The sequence below is a fragment of the Physcomitrium patens genome, chromosome 14 (genome assembly GCF_059467195.1).
Source record: "Physcomitrium patens ecotype Gransden chromosome 14, ASM5946719v1, whole genome shotgun sequence".
Classification (NCBI taxonomy): domain Eukaryota; kingdom Viridiplantae; phylum Streptophyta; class Bryopsida; order Funariales; family Funariaceae; genus Physcomitrium; species Physcomitrium patens.
The window spans coordinates 7,323,680-7,345,858 of record NC_143423.1 but is presented as its reverse complement, the minus strand read 5'-3'; the positions used below and the strand labels follow the sequence as shown (position 1 = coordinate 7,345,858).

The 22,179-nt window shown below is 44.1% G+C and overlaps 3 protein-coding genes across 17 annotated transcripts; all 3 read right to left on the bottom strand.

The window, feature by feature from the left end:
- Positions 1-341: 341 nt before the first annotated feature.
- LOC112291600 (putative fructokinase-4) lies at positions 342-4,416 on the bottom strand. 2 transcript variants are annotated; one of them, XM_024539245.3, is made up of 9 exons: positions 3,541-4,416; positions 3,336-3,388; positions 3,001-3,179; positions 2,511-2,723; positions 2,115-2,312; positions 1,862-1,996; positions 1,417-1,533; positions 1,011-1,128; positions 342-761 (listed from the first exon to the last, which is right to left on the bottom strand). In XM_024539245.3, coding segments are annotated over exons 1-9 (1,104 nt in total). In that variant the 5' UTR covers positions 3,543-4,416; the 3' UTR covers positions 342-672. The 2 variants fall into 2 exon arrangements, with proteins under 2 accessions (XP_024395013.1, XP_024395012.1); XM_024539244.3 differs by lacking the exon at positions 3,541-4,416 and having other exon boundaries at positions 3,336-3,534.
- A 141-nt stretch (positions 4,417-4,557) lies between these two features.
- LOC112291599 (putative UDP-arabinose 4-epimerase 2) lies at positions 4,558-8,708 on the bottom strand. Of its 6 annotated transcripts, XM_090255776.1 has the most exons (8): positions 8,023-8,446; positions 7,580-7,757; positions 6,706-6,830; positions 6,366-6,479; positions 5,876-6,217; positions 5,480-5,704; positions 5,148-5,292; positions 4,558-5,019 (listed from the first exon to the last, which is right to left on the bottom strand). In XM_090255776.1, exons 2-8 carry the CDS (start codon positions 7,671-7,673, stop codon positions 4,787-4,789), a joined length of 1,278 nt encoding a protein of 425 aa, XP_090111902.1. In that variant the 5' UTR covers positions 7,674-7,757; positions 8,023-8,446; the 3' UTR covers positions 4,558-4,786. The 6 variants fall into 6 exon arrangements, with proteins under 6 accessions (XP_090111902.1, XP_073395015.1, XP_024395009.1 ...); XM_073538914.2 differs by lacking the exons at positions 7,580-7,757; positions 8,023-8,446 and adding an exon at positions 8,457-8,708; XM_024539241.3 differs by lacking the exon at positions 7,580-7,757 and having other exon boundaries at positions 8,023-8,445.
- Positions 8,709-12,374: 3,666 nt separating this feature from the next.
- On the bottom strand, positions 12,375-21,209 carry LOC112291598 (187-kDa microtubule-associated protein AIR9). 9 transcript variants are annotated; one of them, XM_024539232.3, is made up of 3 exons: positions 20,940-21,209; positions 19,455-19,565; positions 12,375-19,290 (listed from the first exon to the last, which is right to left on the bottom strand). In XM_024539232.3, the coding sequence occupies exon 3, from the start codon at positions 19,276-19,278 to the stop codon at positions 13,186-13,188; it is 6,093 nt and encodes a 2,030-aa protein (XP_024395000.1). In that variant the 5' UTR covers positions 19,279-19,290; positions 19,455-19,565; positions 20,940-21,209; the 3' UTR covers positions 12,375-13,185. The 9 variants fall into 9 exon arrangements, with proteins under 9 accessions (XP_024395000.1, XP_024394996.1, XP_024395001.1 ...); XM_024539228.3 differs by lacking the exon at positions 20,940-21,209 and adding an exon at positions 20,539-20,914; XM_024539233.3 differs by lacking the exon at positions 20,940-21,209 and adding an exon at positions 20,539-20,914 and having other exon boundaries at positions 12,375-19,286.
- Between the last annotated feature and the right edge of the window lie 970 nt (positions 21,210-22,179).

Genomic DNA, 22,179 nt, shown 5'->3' with positions numbered 1-22,179 from the left:
CTTTTCAATTATAAGAAATTAATAAATAATAATATTACTTTCATTATTGACTTAATAAAAACAAATTGCTATTGTTATTATTGACTTTGTAATGACTCAATTACTTTGTGCTGCTTTACAAAGGTAGTGCATGTATTTGTTGTTGCAATTATTGTATTCCTTTGTGACTCATGTGATAAAAAAGAACAAAAATGATTAAAAAAATTTGGTTGTTTCTATATTTCTTATTTAGATGTATTTATTAGAAACAATTAGGTGTTCAAACATTCTTTAGAGTCATCTCTTTTGATGAAATTCTTTTTTTGTCTTGTCACAAGATGGTCAATGATGGCAGAGGAAGATGGGCAAAAATTGAATGCTTATAGGAAAAAGTTCTTATTACAAGCCACATGAAAGTTGTGAATGACAGCGAATAGACACCGTTTAGCCCAAGCCTTCCTGAAAAGGGTGGGATCCAAAAAAAGACGCCAACCCATGTGTGATATGAGGAACAAATTATATTCTCAGGTCCCAGAATGAGTTTGTCTTTTAAGTATTTGCAGAAAAGTTGCTCCATCTAAAGCCAACATGGTGTCCTAAGGTTGCATGTTAAGATCATGATGCACGAAGCAGAGCAAACAATTTCTCACTGCCTTCTCCATTCCATCATTTACTGACACTTTTCTCTGAATTTCAAACGAAGGTGGAATTGCGGAACCTCCATTTTTGATAACCTTGCCAGGAGGGATCTGTGGAAGAACTTTGTGCAACAGATGGTCTCCCTGGAAGATACGCAAATTGGTTATCATGTAATCTAAACTGAACAACTCAACAGCAACAAGACCTCTCCCAATTTTTATGCTGAAACATAAGGATTTACTGGGACTCTGCCCTTGAAATGAAGCTGGAAGCAAAGATGGTGGACTTCTACTCCTTTGTAATGTGAGTGCTCCAGGTGTTACTTATCCTACGTTCCATGGAAACTATACAGCAGAAAGTGAACAAATCTGAGTGAACAATCAGTAGCTTACTCATCATCCTCATGACTGTATCCCTATCAGGCAGAGCTGGAATTGCTCCTCGCTCAGTTGTGGTAATAGCTCCACACACGTTAGCAAATTTCAGAGCTTCTCTCAACCGCTGTTCATCCTGAAATTACAGATGCCTATTAGAAACTATTAGGGATGATCAGTTACCAAGTGGAATTTCGTCATCATCAGATGAAATGGCATTTCGAGATGAGGTCCGCATCCTGAAGTATCGTTTCAAAAGTTCAAATACCCAAAGAAGCAAGATGATTCCTAGAATGTGGAGTTGATAGTCAGTTTTCTTGTGAGAAAAGAGAACGTTGATAAAACTACAAGAAATTGTTAACGCAGATAAGATTTAAAAAATAACTAAAAAATGGTCGGCTTTATCTGAAAACCATGTACTAACATCAATGAGGCCTGGATCCTTCACAAGATTGCTTAATAGGCCAGCACAAAATGCGTCACCGGCCCCAGTTGTGTCAACAACCTGTACTTTAATACCGCCCACTTTTCCCCGGAATTTCTGCATGCTCAGATTACACTCAAAGGATTAGTGCTGCAACCAATCGATCATCAACATGGTCAGAATGCTTATCACAAAGAAAAGGACCAAATCAGCAAATACGCGACACAATATTGGTACACAGTTGAGCAGTCACAAAAGATAATGTAGAACCCTTTCCTCACTGTACAGCAATTTAGGAGATTATTTGTCAGCAAATCTGAGTGAAGTATACATTGGAGTGTTTAGAAGAAAACGCATTGCGATTTAAGGCAAGACTACATCAGTAGCTCGTACTACAGAACATTCTCCTTGAAAAGAAAACCTGCTTTGAGAAACGCGTTCATACCGGAGTGTAATACCGGCATCCTTCCCCACCCTCGGTAACAAGCATCAATTTGCATTTAGGATGAAACATTCTCATGTTATTCTCGTCCTTCGTGGGATCCCCACCGGTAAGGAATACCACTTCCTCGTCACTAACCTTCAGTCATTTCACATAAACGCACACCTCCCATATCAGACATTTCAATCCATGTAGTGCGTTATGAAGTCTGCTAATATTTGTGACGCACAAGAGTTTTTTTTGGATAGCAAACTACCTTTATAATATCAGCTTCATCCCAAATGCTCTTAATACCCTCTTTAGCAGCCTCTGGTGAAGGCCATAATGGCAGTCGAAGATTTGGGTCATAAGACAACAAGCACCCAGCTTCTCTGGCAACTTTCATGGCTTCCATGTGCGTTGAACGTGAGGGCTCCGTGATCAAGCTGATGGATCCGAAATGCAGTATAGCGGCCTGTAAATGACATTGTATAATATGATCATGATATTTACTCATTGAAATTGACAAACTGTGCGACTTGTCATGAGCATTTTATAGAAAATCTCATTTAACAACAGAACTGGAATTCACACCAACCCACCAACGTCAAGCAATTGTTCAAGTATGAAGGCTCCGTGAAGCAGGAAAATCAGAGAAATGATGCATGAGTACCGCTTTGAGAATATCAGTATCAAGCTCCTTCGTCTCAAATAACATATCTGCACTAGGGTTACGATAGAACATGAATTCACGCTCCCCATCAGCTCGCAATGTTACAAACGCAAGTGCAGTCCTGGCATTTGGATCAAAGCGACAAGCTTTTGTTTCCACTCTGTTCTCTTTCAACACCTCCACCAACATGTACCCAAATTCATCATCTCCAACCTAACGCCATCAAACAAGCTTCAGTGAGTCTTTTGTTTCTTCATGGAAAAATGGGAGGTTAAGGCATAAGGCATGCAATTAGCCTGCAAGGAAGCAACGATGATGTTCTATCAACACAGTTGGATAGCACTCCTAATAAAAACAATTATCAAGATGTTGAAGACGGGCGAATGTGATGGATCCAGTACATCTACTCCGCAACTACTTTGATAATCCATGTAATAGTCATGTCCTAATTTCCACAGCCTCCACAGTTGGTAAGGCAATTTAGTAGTACCTTGCCAACAAAGGCAGCATTTCCCCCAAGCCTTGCAATCCCGACGGCAACGTTCGCGGGTGCACCACCAGGCGCTTTCTTAAACGCTGGGGCGTCAGCCAGCGAAAGTCCTCCCACAGTGGGGACAAAGTCAATGAGCAACTCCCCAAAGCACACCACCAATTCATTATTGCTCTTAGCTGTTCGGACAATACAAATGCCAAACAACCGAACATGCCTCAAACCATCTCCAGAACAACCGTATTAAAATCAACAAGATGAAATTGAACACTACACGCTCATAAAAGAAAAGTATATGCACGCGTAGAAAATCCAGGAGAGGCTAGAACATTAACCTTGATCAGGAGTTTGGGACCTGCTGCCAGGGGAGGAATAGAGATCAAGATTCCTGTCAGGAGAGTCACATCGTGAGTGACTCCCACCACTGCTGCAGTGGTGTAAGTGAATATGGTGCCTTCCTTTGCTACCACGACGAGTAGGGAGAATCGGACTCATAGTATAAACACACGACGATTAGAGGGATGCAGCAGGTCGTCTTACATGTTTACAAAATTGTTGAAACCCAGTCAAGTCAGAGGACGTCGTGACAGAGTGACGTGAAATGCGTTCATGCATGGATTCGAAGAGACGCCCTAACGCACACGCACATCATCGCACCTTCTGTCTTCCTTCGTTCTCGATCCCTATTGTTCCTATTCTTTTACGATACTCTTTCCATGCGTTGATCCAGCCCCTCTCTCGCTCCCTCGCCCTATCTCACTGGCATTTCTTGACCGTCATACTCCCGCTCACCATCGCTCAGTTCAAATAACGTAGTAACAACCGACTCTTGCCGCTTGTCCCAATTTACCATCGACACTTCACTTTGTGACTCACCCCATATCCCGAGATGTGCCGCAATGACATGAAACCACACACATGCAGCATCTCCGGACACCCAAGGTTCATCTCCGTGCTGACACTCCAATGCATTCACCGCGAGGAATAATCCTAACTGAAAGCTCGCGACGTCCAACCCACCAGCAATGATTCTCTGTTTCTCATCCGTAAGTAATTACTTTACTTCCTTCCTAATACTTCACACACTATGTTCGCCCACAAAATTGGCAGAGACGGTTACGGGGGCGCATGAGACAGATTGGCAGGCTCATGCGAATGACGTAAGAACAAAAGAGACTGGAAAACAGCTGCTACGTCAAAGGCTGTAATGTAGGACTGAAACTCCGTTCCAGAGGAGGGAAGGAAGGAAGGAGACGCAGCTGAATGGATTCGTGTAGGAAGTGGACGATTTCGTGAAGAATGGCGTGGTTTCTCGCCACTTCGGTACACGTATCATTGGGATGTTCAACGGTTGACATTCAAGCTAAAATCATGTAGAAATAAAAGCCATAATTCAACTGACTAATATTGTCTGTCTTTCAAGCTTTTGGGTGTTTTAAGATTAGTGGAGGTCGTGGGCGAAATCAACCCATCTATCCATCCGCTGAAAAAAGTCTCTTCTTTAATTTGTGAAGATCTAATATAGTGTTAAGTTGCTAAAGTCACATACGAAAGTCAAGTCTTGAATACCGAGACTTTATTCAGCAGAAGAGTAAGTTGAAAGAATGAAATTTATGTTATCTATCTACGCTAAGGGCTTTTAGTCTACTACCGCAATCTTGCTGCAGACTGTGAGCCTTCTGTATGCACGGGCGCCCATGTAAAGTTGAATCCCGACCTAAACCTGAGACGTCACCCTCCACATTCCTGTAGTGATGGAAAAAAATAAATAAATAAGACAAATGCTTTAAATCATTGCCACGGAGTAGCCATTCGGATGCTGTTTGCGCCATCTCCATGCATCGGATAGACTACTTTCCAAGTCAAGATGTTGAGCAACCCAGTTCAGTTCGCGTCGAATCTTGGATGGGTCGCTGTAAACTTCGGCATAGTCGCCTGGTCGTCGATCGAGGATCGTAACAGTAACGTTCACACCTGTTGCAAATTTGCAAGCCTCCACGAATTCTTTCACAGAACTCCCTGCCATTCATAGGGGTATGCACAAAACGTTTCCTTCTTGATTCAAAAAATACTCTCTGGAATTCTTCACTTGAAGATGATACAAACTAAACACAGTCCAGAACAGAAAATGTGAGCGAGGATTGTACCTTTGCCAGTGCCGACGTTGTAGACAGAAACCTCAGCCCTCTTCGCTTTCTCTAGAGCCTTGACGTGGGCATCCACCAGGTCAGTAACATGAATATAATCACGAATGCAGGTGCCGTCTGTCGTATTGTAGTCACTTCCCCTTACCTAAAGAGCAAGCAGACTTACGGCTCAGAATATTCCTCACACCTCTATCGATTACGCAAAAAAGAAGTTTGAAAAAAATGTTTGTAAATGACATATTTTTGTAAGAAAACAAACGCAATTCATCACTGCAAGCAAATGATTTCACTAAACCGCTTATGAATTCTTTACAAATTCGCAAGGTACAAACCTGTATTCCAGGGATAATCCCCATCGCAGCGTCAAAACATGCTCCCGAAATGCGAGCATGCTTTCGGAGCTCGGGTCGTGGAGCTTCGCCAAGCCTGCCCTTTGGATCTGAACCAATGACATTGAAATATCTCAGGATCATCACAGAAAAGTCAGAATTTTTTGCGAAGTCCTGGATGAGATCTTCCGACATTTTCTTCGCCTTCCCGTAGGGGTTGATCGGCACCTGTTGAAGGAAAACCAGGAGGACAATCACACAATAAGGCTAACTCTGATCTGGACTATAAGTTTCATAGTGAAAAGATGTAGGAGTGGGTGTGTGTGCGTGTGTATATATTTATATACTAGAAACATAGCTAGAAACAAGCAATTACAAACTGCAGTTCAACGTAAATACCTGAGGGGTGGTTTCGGTGATGGGCATCATTTCAGGCTCACCATATGTTGCACAAGTGCTTGAGTAGATGAGCTTCTTCACACCATATGTCTTCATGGCCTCCAAGACTGTCAACGTGTTGAATGTGATGTTGTGGTAATACCGCAAAGGATCGACCATGCTTTCGCTCACATATGCAATGGCCGCAAAATGCATCACAGCATCTATGGCATTCTCCTTAAAAATCTCGTTGACGCGTTTGCTGTCACCGAGATCGCAGTAAATGAACTGCAACCTGCCCGGTTCTGGAAACAAGGCTTGCAATTGCTCCACCGCTCCCATGTTACCACGGGACAGATTATCCTGTATGCCCCGTACACATTAGATCAGTCGTGTGAATGGGGAGCACTCCTGCACCTCAATACCATTATTTAATGCAATATTTCCCGTTCATCTCTTCTACAGCATCTCTGGTTGATAATCGCTGATTGAAGAGAGTTGAGTGGCATACAACAATAGTCACACGGTGTCCATCTTCCAGCAGGCGCAATGCGGCATGCGAACCAATGAATCCGGCCCCTCCTGTCACCAGCACATGAGTCACTCCTCTCTCATGCGTCGCAAACTACAAAAAATTGTCCAGTGCACATGCAAGCCAAAATCTTTAGTCACTGGAAATTCATCAAATACGCCTTCAATGCAAGCAATAGCTTACCAGTAGATGGAAGAAATGAGAAGCGTAACTAAAGAATTCAGTTAAACTAGCACTCCAGGATTGCATACAAAATAGAATCGTTCATGTGAATAGGTTATTGGCATGCAAAAGGTGTAGCAGAACTTGGGATTATCACCTTGCTCAGACCAGTGAAAGAAGGAGACTGGCGTAAGGCACGCATGCAAATGGCAGTCAGCAACACTACCAGAAGCACCTTGCTAACAAAGAACAACCGAGGCTGCATACTTGCCCAATCAACACCTGCCCAAAGACCCCCCACAAAAGTTTAGTATCCACTTGAATATCTCCTCCAAGAGTAGTGGAAATCCCTCGGAGGAAGCTCACGTAAGAAGTGAAGTACTAATTAATAGTTTTTTGTACTGTGATTTTTAGTACTCCTTCATATTGGAGCAATCAAGGGTGTCCAAAAGCCGTGTGCAGCTCGCGGAGACTCGATTTTTGTTTCAGGGGATTAACGTGCCACAAGTTGTCGAAAGGTCTAGACCAGCAAGAATGAGGCTCAGTGTCTAAATTGATGAGTGTAAGAGGGCATGCGCCTTATTGGGTCACTCCAAAGGGAAAATTTGAGATGCAAAATCACGACAAAAGAAACACTTTCGTTACCATGCACGCACGTGACTATTCCTATCACACTGTTTACAGCGTCCGCAAAACTTTCAGTAGAGACGATCGGAAATTCGCTACCACTGACACTGCTTCCAGAAACATAACATTGAAATGGGAAATCCCAAATCACATTGTACTTCTGGCATCACAGAAAAAATGAAACAACTAAACAAGAAAGCTAACAGAATTTGCAAAAGATACTGCAGTCCTCTGCCAACCTGAAGAAAAATTGCTCCGTAAAACAACAGACAAACGAAGAATACTGTTCTTGTGAACCTCGATTCAGTGTATTCGTCCCAGAGACTCAAAGGTGGTGCTTGCCGCGCATGTTGACAACGAACTCGTGCAAGTTCGGAGGAAGAAAATGTAGGACAAGAAAATACCTCCAAAATTATTCATCCGGTATGGTCTTGGGCTTCGGCGTCGGAAAACAGGCGAAGTGGGACCAACAGGCAGAGCCAATCCCAGGCTACCCATTGATGCTCACTCCACAAGCTCAGCTCTCTGAATCCTTTTCTTTTTTCTTTTTTGTGAGCCGTTCAAAACTATGTCAAAGATGCACTAAGACAGCCGAAATCAAACTATTGTAGAATGCATAGAGTCACCAGTCAACATCGGTGGCGACGTTGAAAAGGAAAAGAAATTAAATATGACGCTCGTTTTGAGGGCCAGACGCGACTTTTCCCCTTCAAATATCTTTTCTCCCTTGCTCATCCGGCATCTTCCCCTCAAGTCCCAAGTGAGCCCCACTTTGAAAGTGAAGTATTAATAAAAATAAATAAAAAATAAAAAATAAAAAAATGAAATTTTGAAAAGGGAAAATTACATGTAGACGAAGCTTCGCGCCGCTAAAGCAACGGGGAGCGAAATGTCAACAACAACGTAGAACCGAGAGAACAGCGTCACTCTCAGTCCTTGCCTTGCTCCAACGTCGACCTCCTCTTATCAACCACCTCTCATAGACAAGCTTCTGCATCCGCCTGGAACGAACAACTCCCACACTGCGATCTCTCCAACCCAAATAAAGAAGACACAAAAAAACCGAGCGAACAACGAATGCATCCCAATGCAGCCACAGCTCCAAAAGACCAGCCACAACAACCACTGTCTCCGAGAAACGCGACGTCAAAGCGACGAGAAACTGATACGCGAGCTAAAAATAGCAAGTCGCGGGAGGGCTCTTATTGGGCCAAGGCAAACACAACACTAGTTATTCGTAATAAGGTGCTGTAGCTCTCAAGTGGAGCACGTCGCACTCACGTCGGATAGTTCCGTGGGCTGTCTTGCAGGTGGTACCCGCAACAAAATCCCTGAGGGCACAACAACACTGTCACGAGCAGCGCACAAAGGCCAAGTGGCGCCCCCCCTTCCTCAGGATCCCCTCCTCGTGCACTCCCCGATATCGATTTCTCCCCCACACGAGCGCGTCACCACCGATTCAATACGGAATCAGCAAGCAGTGCATTCGAAATCGCTTCGTTGCAGGGCAAACATGCAAGCAAACGAGTAAGCAAAAGTGGGCAAGTCAGTACGTAAGTCGCGGAGGCTACGTCACGAATTTCGGGGGCTCGTCTTCCAGCGACCTGTCTGTGGACTGGACTGGACGAACGAGCGGACGAACGGGCGGACGGGCGGATGGACAGACACATGGATGAACGAACGGGTGGGGCTGTTTGATGGGTGGATGAGAGTGTGATGGATGAATGTCGTTCGTAGATGAGTGGATGGGTGGAGGAGTGGGAGAGATTATTTTGGTGTACAATTTTTTGTTTTGGGAATGCTTAGAAAGTTCTTTATATATGCAACTGCAACTTTGGGAATTACAGCATCTGATTTGGACCTTGTCGTTTCAATCAAATTGAGATATTAATCTACTTTCATTTCAATTAAATTATAATTGAAATAAGTTTTCATTAATGTATCAAGTGTATGCAATAAATTGCAAGCTTAAATCACTTTTGGAATGTTTATTAATTATAATCGTTAGTCGTTAGAATCTTTTGGAGTCTTCTGTTATCTTTTGAAAATTTTCAAGTACAATTTATAATATTCTTGAAGTTTTTCATAGGTTATCATAGTTTTCTAAAAGTTTTGACAAAAGATTCTTTGAGTTTTTAGAATGTTAAATAATTCTGAGAACATTCTCTTAGAAAAAAGATAAAGAACTTGGATACTATGGTAAAAATAAACATACGAGACAAGGATTCTTATTGATTTATTTTTTTGTAAACTTAGTACCTGTATCAATTTATAAAAATCTAAGACAAGTGATATTTGAAAGAGGGAAAAAAAAAAAAAAAAAAAAAAAAACTACTTTAACACTTGACTGTGTGTTTTTATACTACACCAAGACTACTAACCTCTACTATGCATATAGAACCTAAAAAATAAAAATAAAAAAAGTAAAAAAATAGTATAAAACTCAATAAAACAATTCACAGTTAGAATCTTTTCACAATATTTTCTTAAAGAAGTTTATTATAAACTAATGGTGTGTGTATGTATGTGTGTATATATATATATATATATATATATCCTCACAATTAAAAATATTGTAGAAGTGTTAGAATTTTAAATTAAAAACAAGCCAAATATAGTATTTATTAATCTTAACTTGACCTTGTAAATACACATGTTTTTGGCAAATTCTAAGAAAAATAGATTTTCTTTTTCTTTTTCTTAAATATAGTTTTTAGTATTTAGAATAGAGAATCAGTAATAGACTTAGAACAAGAAATATTTCTAAGTCCAAAATAATATCAATGCCTAACTTCAGAACACAAATATGAAAAACAAAAACATTTGAATGGTCTTAAATTTGTTGAAAAGTCAAAGAAAACAATCTCTTAGCTAACAAATGATGATTATATATGCAAAGAAAAATTGTTATATTTTGGGAATATTTTTGGTCTCTTCAAAACTTTGCATGTCTTTGTACTTATTTTTAAACACATTACAACATATTTATTAAAATTGGTGTAAAGAATTTTAATTTATCTTATGACCTGGAATGCACAAGAGTTAAAGTTTCAATGTATCAATAATAAGGTTTGGTATGATCACTTCCTATTTCTAATAGATTATGGTTATTTTAATTAGCATATTTTATTAAAAAACTTGAAGTTTTTCAAAATATGATTTTAACTTAAGATGTTTAGATTATTTGTCTAAGATAACTATTCAATTTTTTTTTAATAAGTATTTTAAATCTTAAACCTATGATTACTTTTTTCATTACAAACTATCTAAACTAATAATTTAGTATTTTTATTAGGAAATCCTATTTAAAATAATTAAATGATAATACACATCTATTTAGTATTTCTTCTTCTTATTATTATTTCTTAAAAATTATATTAAAACTTTTTTAATTTAATTATAAATAAATAAAATATGTTTTTAAAATACTATATTTAGTTAAAATAAAATTATTTTATACATTTACAAGAGTGAAACATTAAATTCAAAACCATACAAGATATTAACATAGTTATACAATATATTTATAAAGATTTTCTTAGTTTTATACAAGATATTAACATAGTTAAACAATAGTTTGATATACCAAAATCAATTCATACTTAGAAAGTTAAAGATTATATTATATAGATGACATCACTAAAAGAATCTCACAAAATATAAATACCAAGATATGTATGAAAACGTGGGAATAAGTAAATTAGAAGACATTAAGAACTATTTTAATTTTAATTTTTTCCTAGTCAAGGTTATTAAGTCATATCTTCATAAATTCAATATGTTAAATTGAAAGATTATGTTATCATGAAATATCAAGACTTTAAACATGAGTATTTTTTGTCACAATTACTAGATAAATTGCACTACTTTTCATAGCTTTCACAATCTGATAAACAAATAGAAATAAAATAAGACCCTCTAAAATTCATGTATAAACTTGCAATGAGAAATTGTACACTACATTGAAATTTGAGATAAATTTTTTTTAATCAAAACTTAAACCTTAGTTAAACTACTACATGCCATTGAACCTAGTAGCCCATAATTCATCTTCCGAGGATGTTTTTGAAAGCCTAAATTAAAGACCAACCTATTGAAATATGACAAAAAAACATACATACTCTTTGTGGTAAATTACTTTACAATCATACCAACCATAATTTATTGGTTAAAACTTCAATTCCTCTCTGTAACATAATAACTAACAAGTCTGAAAGAAAAGGAGAAAAACAAATAAATAAATAAATAAATCCTGAAAAAACGTAAAGAGTTGTTGGTGTAGCATTGAACTGGAAAACCACCATTCACCTAACTCACGTGCCAGCTTACCTGCATTCAATTAGCTTGAATGCGTCACTGGGATTGGCTCCCATCTCTGAGGCACCTGGCTGACGTGGACATACCGAGGTAAGATCGCGCCACTTGTCATGATTCTGGCCTGGAGATCACGTGGGTCCCTTTTCCAAGACGCTTACAAGTGGCAGCCACTGGGCGGTAGACAGGATGAAGATATTCTGCAATGAGGGATGAATTTTGGACAGGTGGATGAATGCTCTTGGTGAAAATGGATGAGGAATCCTGGTTTCAAGAAGGGCTGACTGGCCAGCTGACTGACTCGGGTCAGCTTTGGCACGTACCCCCAAAAAACAAAAAAAACAAAAAAAATGAAGACAGTCAAATGAACTTAAACAAGGAAACGTAAATGACAGGAAAACGAGTGGAAGTTGTGGAAAGTGTCCAAGAACTCTGTTGAATTGTCTAAAGAAAATAGAAAACTGTCGTCCTGTAAGTAATTAACTTCCAACATAGGATCTCATTACCTTGTTTGGAAATTCAAACATCAAGACTCTGTAGATCAATGCACCTTGACCAAGTGTGAAATCACTGTAATATCAACCTACACCAGAAAAAACCCCAAGTTCGTACATTTTAAAGATTTTCCTTTTATTGCACTTTTTAATCATTTTTTTAATTTAAATATTACCAACCTCGAATTGCGATTCATGTTTGTTCGAGAATAAAACGGAACCCCAGACATTCTTGCATACAGCTTCATTTCATGTTGAGATTGGTTTAAGAGCCAGTCTAAGTGTACACCTGTGAACCTAACAACCTGAGCTCAATCACAAGCATACGAAAGACACTGAAACAAGAATATGGGTCCACTTCATATACAGCAAACATCAAGTACAAGCTGAGAAGGGAAAAGGAGCAAAAACTTTAATACAAGACAGAAGACCAAGCTGGTCCTTTGATGCAGTTCACATGACTCAAAAATGGTCCTCAACGATCAAGCATGATGTACCAGAAGCCATGTCCGAAGCAGCAGTCATAACCGAAAGACAACTGGAAGATCTCTGCAAGAGAGTATCTCTGGTTCTATACACACTTCTATGTGTCTTGAAAACCCTGTGCCGAGCTCCTTCCGAAGATCAAACAAAGACTTTGAGAATGAACTCCAAGCTCCACAACTGAACCTTTGTCTGCCGAGTTAGAATCTCGGTGGAAGAGCTACAAGATGATGAACATTGCCCCCGTCAAACCTTACCCAGCTGTAGAACCCATCCCAACGCATCTCTAAATGTGCTTCATGTGGCGATTTGCTGAGGAAGTCGGAGTTATGGCAAAACCAACACCAGGTTCTTGTGGGATCTACAATAAGAAATAGATAGGCAGTCGTAGGTGAACAAATCATCCTGGAAGTGCGATGAGAATCATTACTAACAAATAAGAGGAGACCTGACTTTAGGAACAACCCATACTAAATGCAAGACTTTTAGCTTACGATCACTCAGTGATGACAATCACTACGACCCAACCAGGATCATCATCATATTTTGCTGGTGGTTGGTCATGGCTGCCTGCAAATCAATCATTTCTCGGAAAGCTACCCAAGCTCCGAGAAATTATCAACGGGCAAAAGAATATACAACTAAGTAGTCGTATAACTGGAAGTATACAAGCTGGCTGTTCAGAAAGAAAGCCCATTAAGAATCACTTGGTCGAGTGATCACATCTTTAAGAGCAGGTTGAGTGGCGTGCTGTTGAACCGTTGTGAAAACCCTCGAATAACTAGCACAATTACGTCCCGGATATGGCGAGATTGCACCATAAGGTCGACTTCATTCTCCGAGTCCATGACGATCTTCAACCGATGCTGGTCATTGCGGAAAACTTCCACATGGAAAGGAGGTGTGTACGTGCCACGCAGCTCATTGGACGCGAAGTGAGTCTTGGATCCTGGCTTCACCACCTTCACTCGTTTTTTATTTACATCTAGCACCCGTCGCTCCAAGCTTCCAAGCCCTTGCTGGTTCTGTGACTTCATAGGCGACCGGTCACGATCACGCAAAGCTTCGAATTTCACCACACCGAGCTCCAGCTTCTGTTTCACCTCTTTTGAGACCTCCGGATCAACAATGATGGGATCAGTTGAGGCGGACACGGGACCACCTGCTACGCCATCGTCTCTCACTGGGGTGTACACAGCAACAAGCCGGTAACCGACATCGTCAACATTCGCTTCATACATGCGTCCCACTTCGCCAGATATTGGGATCAGGTCGGGACTTCCTGCCATTGCTCGGAACCACTGAAGCAAGCTTTTCCCCTCCTTGCCACCGCTGTAAATCCCCCGCACAGCATACAGACTGGTATGGTAACCACGTCCCTCAATCTCCAAATTCTCCACCCTGGGAAACCCCGAGGCAACGGGAGGAGTAATGATGGATGCGGGCTCAGCTGATCTGCCGAAGACGTCAGTGATAATACCTTCGCATCGCAAACAGTGACCGACATCTTCAAGCCTCACTTTGTATGTGCAGGAGCGTTGCGCTGGAAGGGGCTCGAAATGATCGGTGGATTCGGGCTGCCATGAGCGTGACCACTGATACTTAATGTCCCTCTTGAACTTCTCCCATGACTTCTGCTGGATATCTCCCTTGGGAATAACTTCCAAGGCAGTGAGGACCTCCCCTTCAATTGGCTTTCCTGAAATTACCAACTTCTGGATCCTCGGGATCTCAGGGTAGATGAGAGGACTAGGTTCCGATAGCACCAGCTCCCCAGCAACACCGTCATTGCGAACTGGGGTGTAACCAAACACAAGCGAGCATGTGTAGTCGTCGTCTACAACTGTGTAGGACTTGGAGTGTGCATCCGCGATGAGGGTACGAAGGCCACCAGTGGTCTGCCGGTACCAACTCATCACACTGTCACCTTCTCGCCCACCATAGTATTCTCCTTCTCCTTCAAACACACCATATGAGACTTCTTTCACGCTTACGCTGCGCACAACAGGAAGTGCAGGCGCCACAGGTATATTGCTGTGGGCAACAACAGGCGACCCTCGCTTACCGTCGGCTCGCACTGGTATCCAATGCAGACACAAATACGATGCTACGTCATCTAATTTAGGAGTGTACACCTCTTTGTCGCTGAGGAGGCTCGCATCCTCTGGCAGCTGTCCATCTTTCGGCTTTTGGCCGGCTCTATACCATTTGTACTCTCCCGGTCCTTCTTTGCCACCAAAATACGACTTGCGAGGCACGACCTCAACATCTTCAAAACACTGGGGTATCATAAGCTCCATCCCTTCAGGATCCCCATCCACAACTACGTCCGTAAACGAAGACCGAGAGTTTCCCACTACGCCATCTTTCCGGACTGGTGTGAAGACGAGCTCAATTCTGCTGCCGACATCCTCTGACGTGAGGTCCAGAATCTCGTCGGTACTCAACAAGACTTCACTCCCATCAGGGTTATGACGCACCCACTCATACATGCAGGTGCCCTTTTCCCCGCCCTTATAAGCGGCACTGAAGCTAAGGCATCCTCCTTCGACAGGCAACCCGAAAACCTCCAATGAGGTACATGTCGGAGGCGATGGAGCCACAGGACCCACGCTCGACGAGACAGTAATAGGGCCCGTCACACCATCACTCCGGACCGGCTGACACGAAACACATATCAGTCCCTCGATGTCTTCGCTCTGCACCGTGTAGGACTCATGCACAGCGGCTTTGATTTCACGCTGCGTTCCATCGTGTCGAGTTAGGAACCACTGCACCTTGCAAATGCCCTCTTCCCCGCCCCAATACTCCTTCCCCACCTGGAGCTCGTATCCTTCCATGGGCTCTCCGATAATGTGCAAGGACAGCAGCTTCGGAGAACCAGCGCGGATACGCTCTGATCCATAACTTCTCTTCCAGTCACCCATGATACCATCATCGCGCATAGGACGGCACTGGAACGAAACAAGCTTGTTCACAGTCTGCCTTGTCACCCGGTACTGAAGCCGCCCTTCTGCTTCCGGAATCACAGAACCAGGATCATTCTCGGTGTCGTGCCAATACCAGCTATACAGACTAGTCCCTTCATGGCCTCCTACATACCCATATTGAGCTGTCAACGTTTCCCCCTCTACAAACTCCCCGACAATATTCAAAAACGTTAAACTCGGGAACAACATCTCTACAACGGTTTCTGATATGGCATACACAGATTCGCCAGCCTCCCCATCCAACCTCACAGGGGTGTACTTCGCAACCAAATGATGTCCCACAGCGCTCAGAGGGATTCGGAACGCCTTGGCAACTTTGGCACTGCATAGGGGCTCCAGAGAGGAATAATCTGCCGGCAGCGGGAAGGAGATGCTCTTGAACCATTGCACTTTGCTGGCGCCTTCTACGCCACCAGTGAAGACGGCACTCACAGCAACCTTGCTACCTTCCTTGAGATCCCCTACAATACGCAAGTTCTCAACCTTGGGAGGGGCAAGCAAGACAGTGGTACTAATGGCGGTCACAGGATCGCCAATCTTGCCCTCCGCGTTGACAGGTGTGTACATAAACATCATCCGCCGACCCACATCTTCAGCTGTCAGGGTGTAGTCGAGCTCCCCTCGTGAGACGAGCTTGAATTCACCCGATTCCAGATTCTCGCGAAGCCACTCTAACTTGCTCGCTCCCTCCTTACCTCCGAAGTAATGGCCGCGCCCGTGGAGCACATTACCGTCCACTGCTTCCCCTATGATCTGCACTGCATCCACACTAGGCGGCGCAGCTTGGATAATAGAGGTTGCAGCATAATGAGGTTCACCACGCACTCCATCTTCCGTCATTGGGGTGTACATGTATATGAGGCTGTGCCCCACATCATCGAGAGTGAGCCGATGGTCTGGCTCCTCAGCTCCCATGATGGCAACGGGGCTCGTGAGCTCACCACGCCGCAGCCAGCTTGAGACAGACTTACCAGGAGTACCGCCACACCATGCTACAACAGCTGAGCCTTTGAGAATCAGGCCTTCCACAGTGTCGCCATCCACTTCTATCTCCAGCACTCGAGGACACTTGCTGCCGGGAGCAACCGGAGCGGATATTGCGAAGACAGGAGGATACTCTGTTTCTCCTAGCACCATGCTGCACTCCACTTTGAGGCAATTACCAATGTCTTCCTGCTTTGGCCAGTAGCTGTCAGTAACGCATCCCTCTATAGGGGTGAAGTTGGCTGGAGTTTTGTCTCCCACGAACCACTGATACTTCAAGCGAAGCTGAGAGTCCTCAAAGGCACCCTCGAGTTTGTCAAAAGCGAACTCGCAACTGCAGGGATCCTCCTCCGCGGGCTGGTCCACCCAGGCTTTCTTCACAGTGTAGCCTGGAGGGAGGTTTGGACTCCACTGAGAGATGAGGAACTGCAGTGTTGATTCCATAGCCTCCTCGGGGTCGCAAAGCTCCCAGCCTTCACGAATACATAGCGGGGTGCTTGGTGGGTACATTCTTGCAAACTCAAGCTCTTGAATAGAAAGATCGCGGTCATTAAACTTCTTCAGGCTCGGCCCCACAAGCAGGATGGACTGTGCTTCAACATGGAAGCTTTCAAGCATGGGATTCTCTTCAAGTCGCAGATGCTCAAGCGCAGGAAGGTGTGGGAAGTCCTTGAAGGTAGAGATTTTGTTCTTGCTGGCAGCGAGGACTTGCAGCCTTGGCTGGGAAGCCATGCACAGAGACTTGATTTTGTTCTGCGCAACGGACAGAAACTCCAAATTCGGAAGCTGTGGCAAATCGCTCAGAGAAGCGATTTGATTACCCGCAAGATACAATTGCTGCAGAGCCCTGCACGATGCCAGCGGCTCAAGCCCGGCACCCTTGAATTCATTAAAACTTAGGTCCAGCACCTTCACACGGCGAAGTATCTCAATACCGTTCAGTGTAGCCAATTTATTGCCTCGAAGATAAACAAATTCCATTTTGGGCGTCAAGCTCACAAGATTCCCGTCCAAAGTTCGCACTTTTTGCCCTCGAAGGTCAATCCTGACATCCTCCACGGCCTTCACTTCTACAGGCGGGAGCGCACTAATCTTGGCATCTCGAGTATCTGGTGTCAAAGGTTTCTTCCGGGTCAGCATGCTAGGGCCGCGATCAGCAGTCACTGCACTGGGCGATTGTTTCGACGGCATTGGCGAAACAGATTTTTCTTTTGCACTTGCAGCACCGTTGATGGATGCCGAAGGTGACGGCGTTAGTCTTGAGCTGGCGGGTCTTTCCGCGGGAGAAGCAGCAGATCCAGGTGATGGTTTGCCGACTTTGGCAGAAGACACAGCCTTTTTGGAAGGAGAAGATTTGGACACTCCTCTACTTTGACTACTTGGACTTTTTTCAGTCGGGTGCTGCTTTGGGGTGCTGAGGCTCAGACGTCTCTCTGATAGAGAAGACTTCGTGGTATTCGAGCTCGTATTTAAGGAACGGTCTGACGAGGACGAAGGGGAAGGCTTCCCAACTGGCTCTGCAAAGCTCGAAGTCCCTCTGGCGCCAAGAGACGGAGATGGACTGAGCTTTCTCCTTACCGTGGAGCTCGTGGATTCTCTTGTTGCAATTCGGTTGGAAACCCCATTCTCCGTGACTGGTGGTGACCTGTAGCTGGGGGAAGAAGGGACTGAACTGCTGCGGGGCATAGATGAAGTGGAATTTGTCAACGAACTACGAGACTTTGCAGGAGACGGCGAAGTTTTCGACAGAGACTTCCTAGAATCGCTTGGAAATTTTTGGTCAGAGACAGAGGAACTCGTCCTCTTTAGATAACTTGCAGGCACCACTGAAGAAGACGCAGCCGAAGAATTCACTCTGCGTCCAGAAGCTTTCAATGCTGGGGTCGAAGTAGCCCACTGCTTGAGGTCTGATACAGATGGAAGTTCAACAGACCGCGACAGAGCAGTCACTTCGGAGAGTGAGTTTCGGCGAGAAGCACCCGTTGAGCTGGCAGGCAACGTCGTTAGAGAGGATCTACGGGGATCAGCAGTTTGGGAAGGCTTGCGAAGGCCGTTGATGGCACCAGAGCCAGCGGAAGATCGGACTGCAGTTGTCCTTGAGCATGCAGCTGCATTCAAAGAACTCGTGCTCGACCTCAAAGTATTTGTCCTCGAGCTCAAGGAACTGGTGCTAGACCTCACAGGATTTGTGCTACCCCTCAAGGTGTTTGTGCTGGACCTCACACTGCTCATACTGCTGGGCACCTCGCGGGGCATTCCCCGACTCCTTATGACTGGGGGAGCTGAGATGATTGGCGGTCCGAGCTTTCGAACACCGTTGCTGCTCACAGTGCCAGCATTGCTGTTGTCAGCATTGCTTTGAGCTCGACGAGCAGCTGCCAGGGATGAGGAAGACCTGAGAAACGGTTTTGGTGAAGGTGGAGCTTGAGTTCGGGCTGCAACAGACGCGCTCCGCCGCAAAGAATTCAGAGTAGCCTCTGTGAGTTTGCTCGCACTGTTACCCTTCTTCGGAGCTGCAGCAATGGACGTTCTCCTCGACGCAATGCTCGCATTTTCATGGTCAGGCTCGTGAAGAGGCCCGTTATCATTCAGGGCAAAATCAGCCTCGTCTGAAAGTTCTGGGGCAGCTGAGAGGATGGACTCCACTTCGGCGTCCACCACAAGGTCCACATCATTACCTTGCTCGTCCAAATTCTGACTACACTCGTTCCCATCCGCCACTTCAGAGGAACCCTCGTGCCCATTCTCCGATGTCATATTTGACACAGGATCATCATCTTCGAACTTCGAGAGGTACACGACATCGCGCCAGGGATCAGCAGCTTCCACCTTCTCCATCGCCAGGACTTTCTGGTTCATAAACTGTGATTACTCCTTCAAGTTTTCACTCATAATCTTTCTCGACACAAAGATAGCCGTGGACATAAAAAAATGCCGCGCAAAGGGCAGCATCTCGAAACACAGAAGAAAACAGAAGCAAGAGAAGCACTAGATGTACAGGAACAACAATGTACCAGAATTGAAGAGCCAGAGGATCAACGTGACAATCCGAACGCGTTCAAAGCGACATCCTGCAAGATGACTGCAAGCTAGGTCGCGGGATCACACGTTGGGATACCCATTCCCTGCAAGAGGAAGGAACAAGGCATTTAGGGATTCTTCGAGCATGAATCAGAAAATTGATGGGTTTGAAGGACAAACCGAGGCGTCGAGTCAATGCAGAGGCTACCATGTGAAAAAAATAAGAGGAAAAAAGCGCTCACGAAAGCCTCCACACACGATTCGATAAGCTGGCATGACGACAGGCATCGGAGTGAAATCTCACAAAGGCGACAAACACAATCACGGCAATATGGGATGTGACGCAGTCAGAACTAGATTTACAGCCGCCAGCAGCTTTGGCTCATTTAATTGAGGGGAAGGTGGGAATGCAACGATTTATAACGATCTAGGCACCGCTGAAGAAGCTTCTACTCTACAAATACACGACACAAACATATACATGTCAGGTGGCTCTGACAGAACGATTTGCAGCGTCCTAATTGTATCTGACGCACTTCATACTTGAAACTAATGTCTTGTGAAGGAGACAAGGCACACTCGTACAATGTCTTCGGTAAGGAGGCGTAGAATGTGAGTCAAAAGAAGATGAACAAAAATGAACTCATTTCTATACTAAGGTGGAGCAAGATCGCTGCTCCTGACCGGATTCTGCGCAGGCTTGCAATAATGTAGTAAAAAGAGCTGCTACGAAGATCGGGCGGGAGACATTCTGTCCACACCTCATCGCTTCGAGGGTTACAAAACTCGAATACACGAAAAGATCGTAACTGTTTGGTGTGCAATCTAGGAGGTAATCCAACTGAGACAAGAAAAGATCCACATCTGCTGCTTCCAATCTAACACACTTGCAGAGACAAAGCTACAAGGAAGAAGAACATGCGCGTGCCGCAAATGGAGGTAGAGGCAGTCCTTGGGCTAGCTAATGCTACCAAAACCCACACAAAGAGAGAGCGTCTGTCAAAGCTTCTCTGCGACAGAATAGTGCATACACACAGATCAAACTAAAAACAAACACACGCGCGCGATCGGTGGTACCATTACATTTCTGAGCAAGCTACAAGCCAGCCATCACCCGACACGACGCAAAGAAACAAAAATCGAACATCGCCCACCCAGCTCCCTCCTAGGTGACGCAGCTGGCAAGCCTCCAAAACGCGCAACTCGCGCTCTCCACCAAAACCTCACCATCAGCTCCAGTCCCTTGAAAGAGACTAAAATTCTGAGTTCAAGGGAGGAGGCAGAGCTCACCACCCTTGCGACGGGCAAAATCCAACTCACTGGTGCGACATTGAAGAGCACCATCACCTCAGCTGCGACGCCAAGGTAGATGAAGGCAGAAGAAAGAGGATTTCCCGCTGTAGAACTGAGTAATAAGTAAAATTAGCACACGAGGTGGCGTAATTCAGTATTTTTGGCGCGACAAGGTGGGCTTCAACCTCATGATGAAAGCTTCACCCCCGCCAGAGCTTGACGGTGATCCGTCGACAGAGGCTCGTCCATTCTCCCCACAACGCTCTTCCAAGGTTTGAAAACTACAACGCTCTTTTCTCCCTTTCAAGCTTGTCACCACACGCCACAACCTCCATTCAAACAGAATTATTTAAAAAACAAGCCTCATTGCTTTCGCGTAAGAAATGGATCCAGGAAAATGAGCAGCAGTGAACATGAAAAAAAAAACATACTTTGACCATATCAGGTGATGGAAGAAACAGTAACGAATCGCAGTAATATGTGTTTTTTCCGTCGCTGTTATTTTCCTCATCACTGTGCCCTACTGATGGGACAACAGTGAGAAGGCTGCCTTCAAATCAGAGCAACTCATCAGTGAGCATGGATGTGAGCGTTTAACTGACACCCACCTGCTGCTACTTCTTCCTCTTCTTCTTCAACGAGGAGTTACTCGACGTAGTTATTATACACAAGTGGCATGAAGTGGAGGGAGTATACAACACACCCGAAGCTTTTACTGCTCCTCTCTCCTATTTCTATCATTTCCTTTATTGCACTATTATTGTTATTTCTTTTAAGTATAATTATTCTGATGTCACCACCTCAAAGGCATATGTTTTTTCCGAGGGGGGTCCGAGCAGCCAGCTGAGCCTGGCATTGCCAATCTCTTCTTGTTCAGCGTGATCCACATTCCTGCCCCCTAGCACTGAGAAAGGGCTGAGAATGTTCCCAATTCTGCTGGGCAGGCAATGGCGGTGTAAATCCATGCATCTTGGCCCTGTAAAAGCACATTGGAGCTGCATCCAATGCAAATGCTCCATACTGCCCGGGGCAGAGGGAAAACACAATGAGGGTAAATACAAAGAGTACTCTGTCCCTTTGCTGTATTTGTCCCACGCTGGAAACAGAACCCTACACGGCTCGTAAGTTACGCTTCACATTTATTTATTTATTTATTTATTTATTTTTCTAGTCTGGAAATTGGGCCATAGCTTTAAAAACCTCCCTCCAGTTGTATCCCACCCCGCTCCAAAGTCCAATCTCCGAGCTCTGAAAATATCTCGGGGACTACGCCCAAACTAAATGAGGGTTCATGATTCCCAAGCATGGGGTCAAAACTAGCCTTAATGAACATCACCCCCCCCCCCAACCCACAAACTTAGAATCCACACTTCGAGGCTTCTCCCAACAAGCTACTTCAGAGAAAGCCAGTTTTATAGGGGGGAG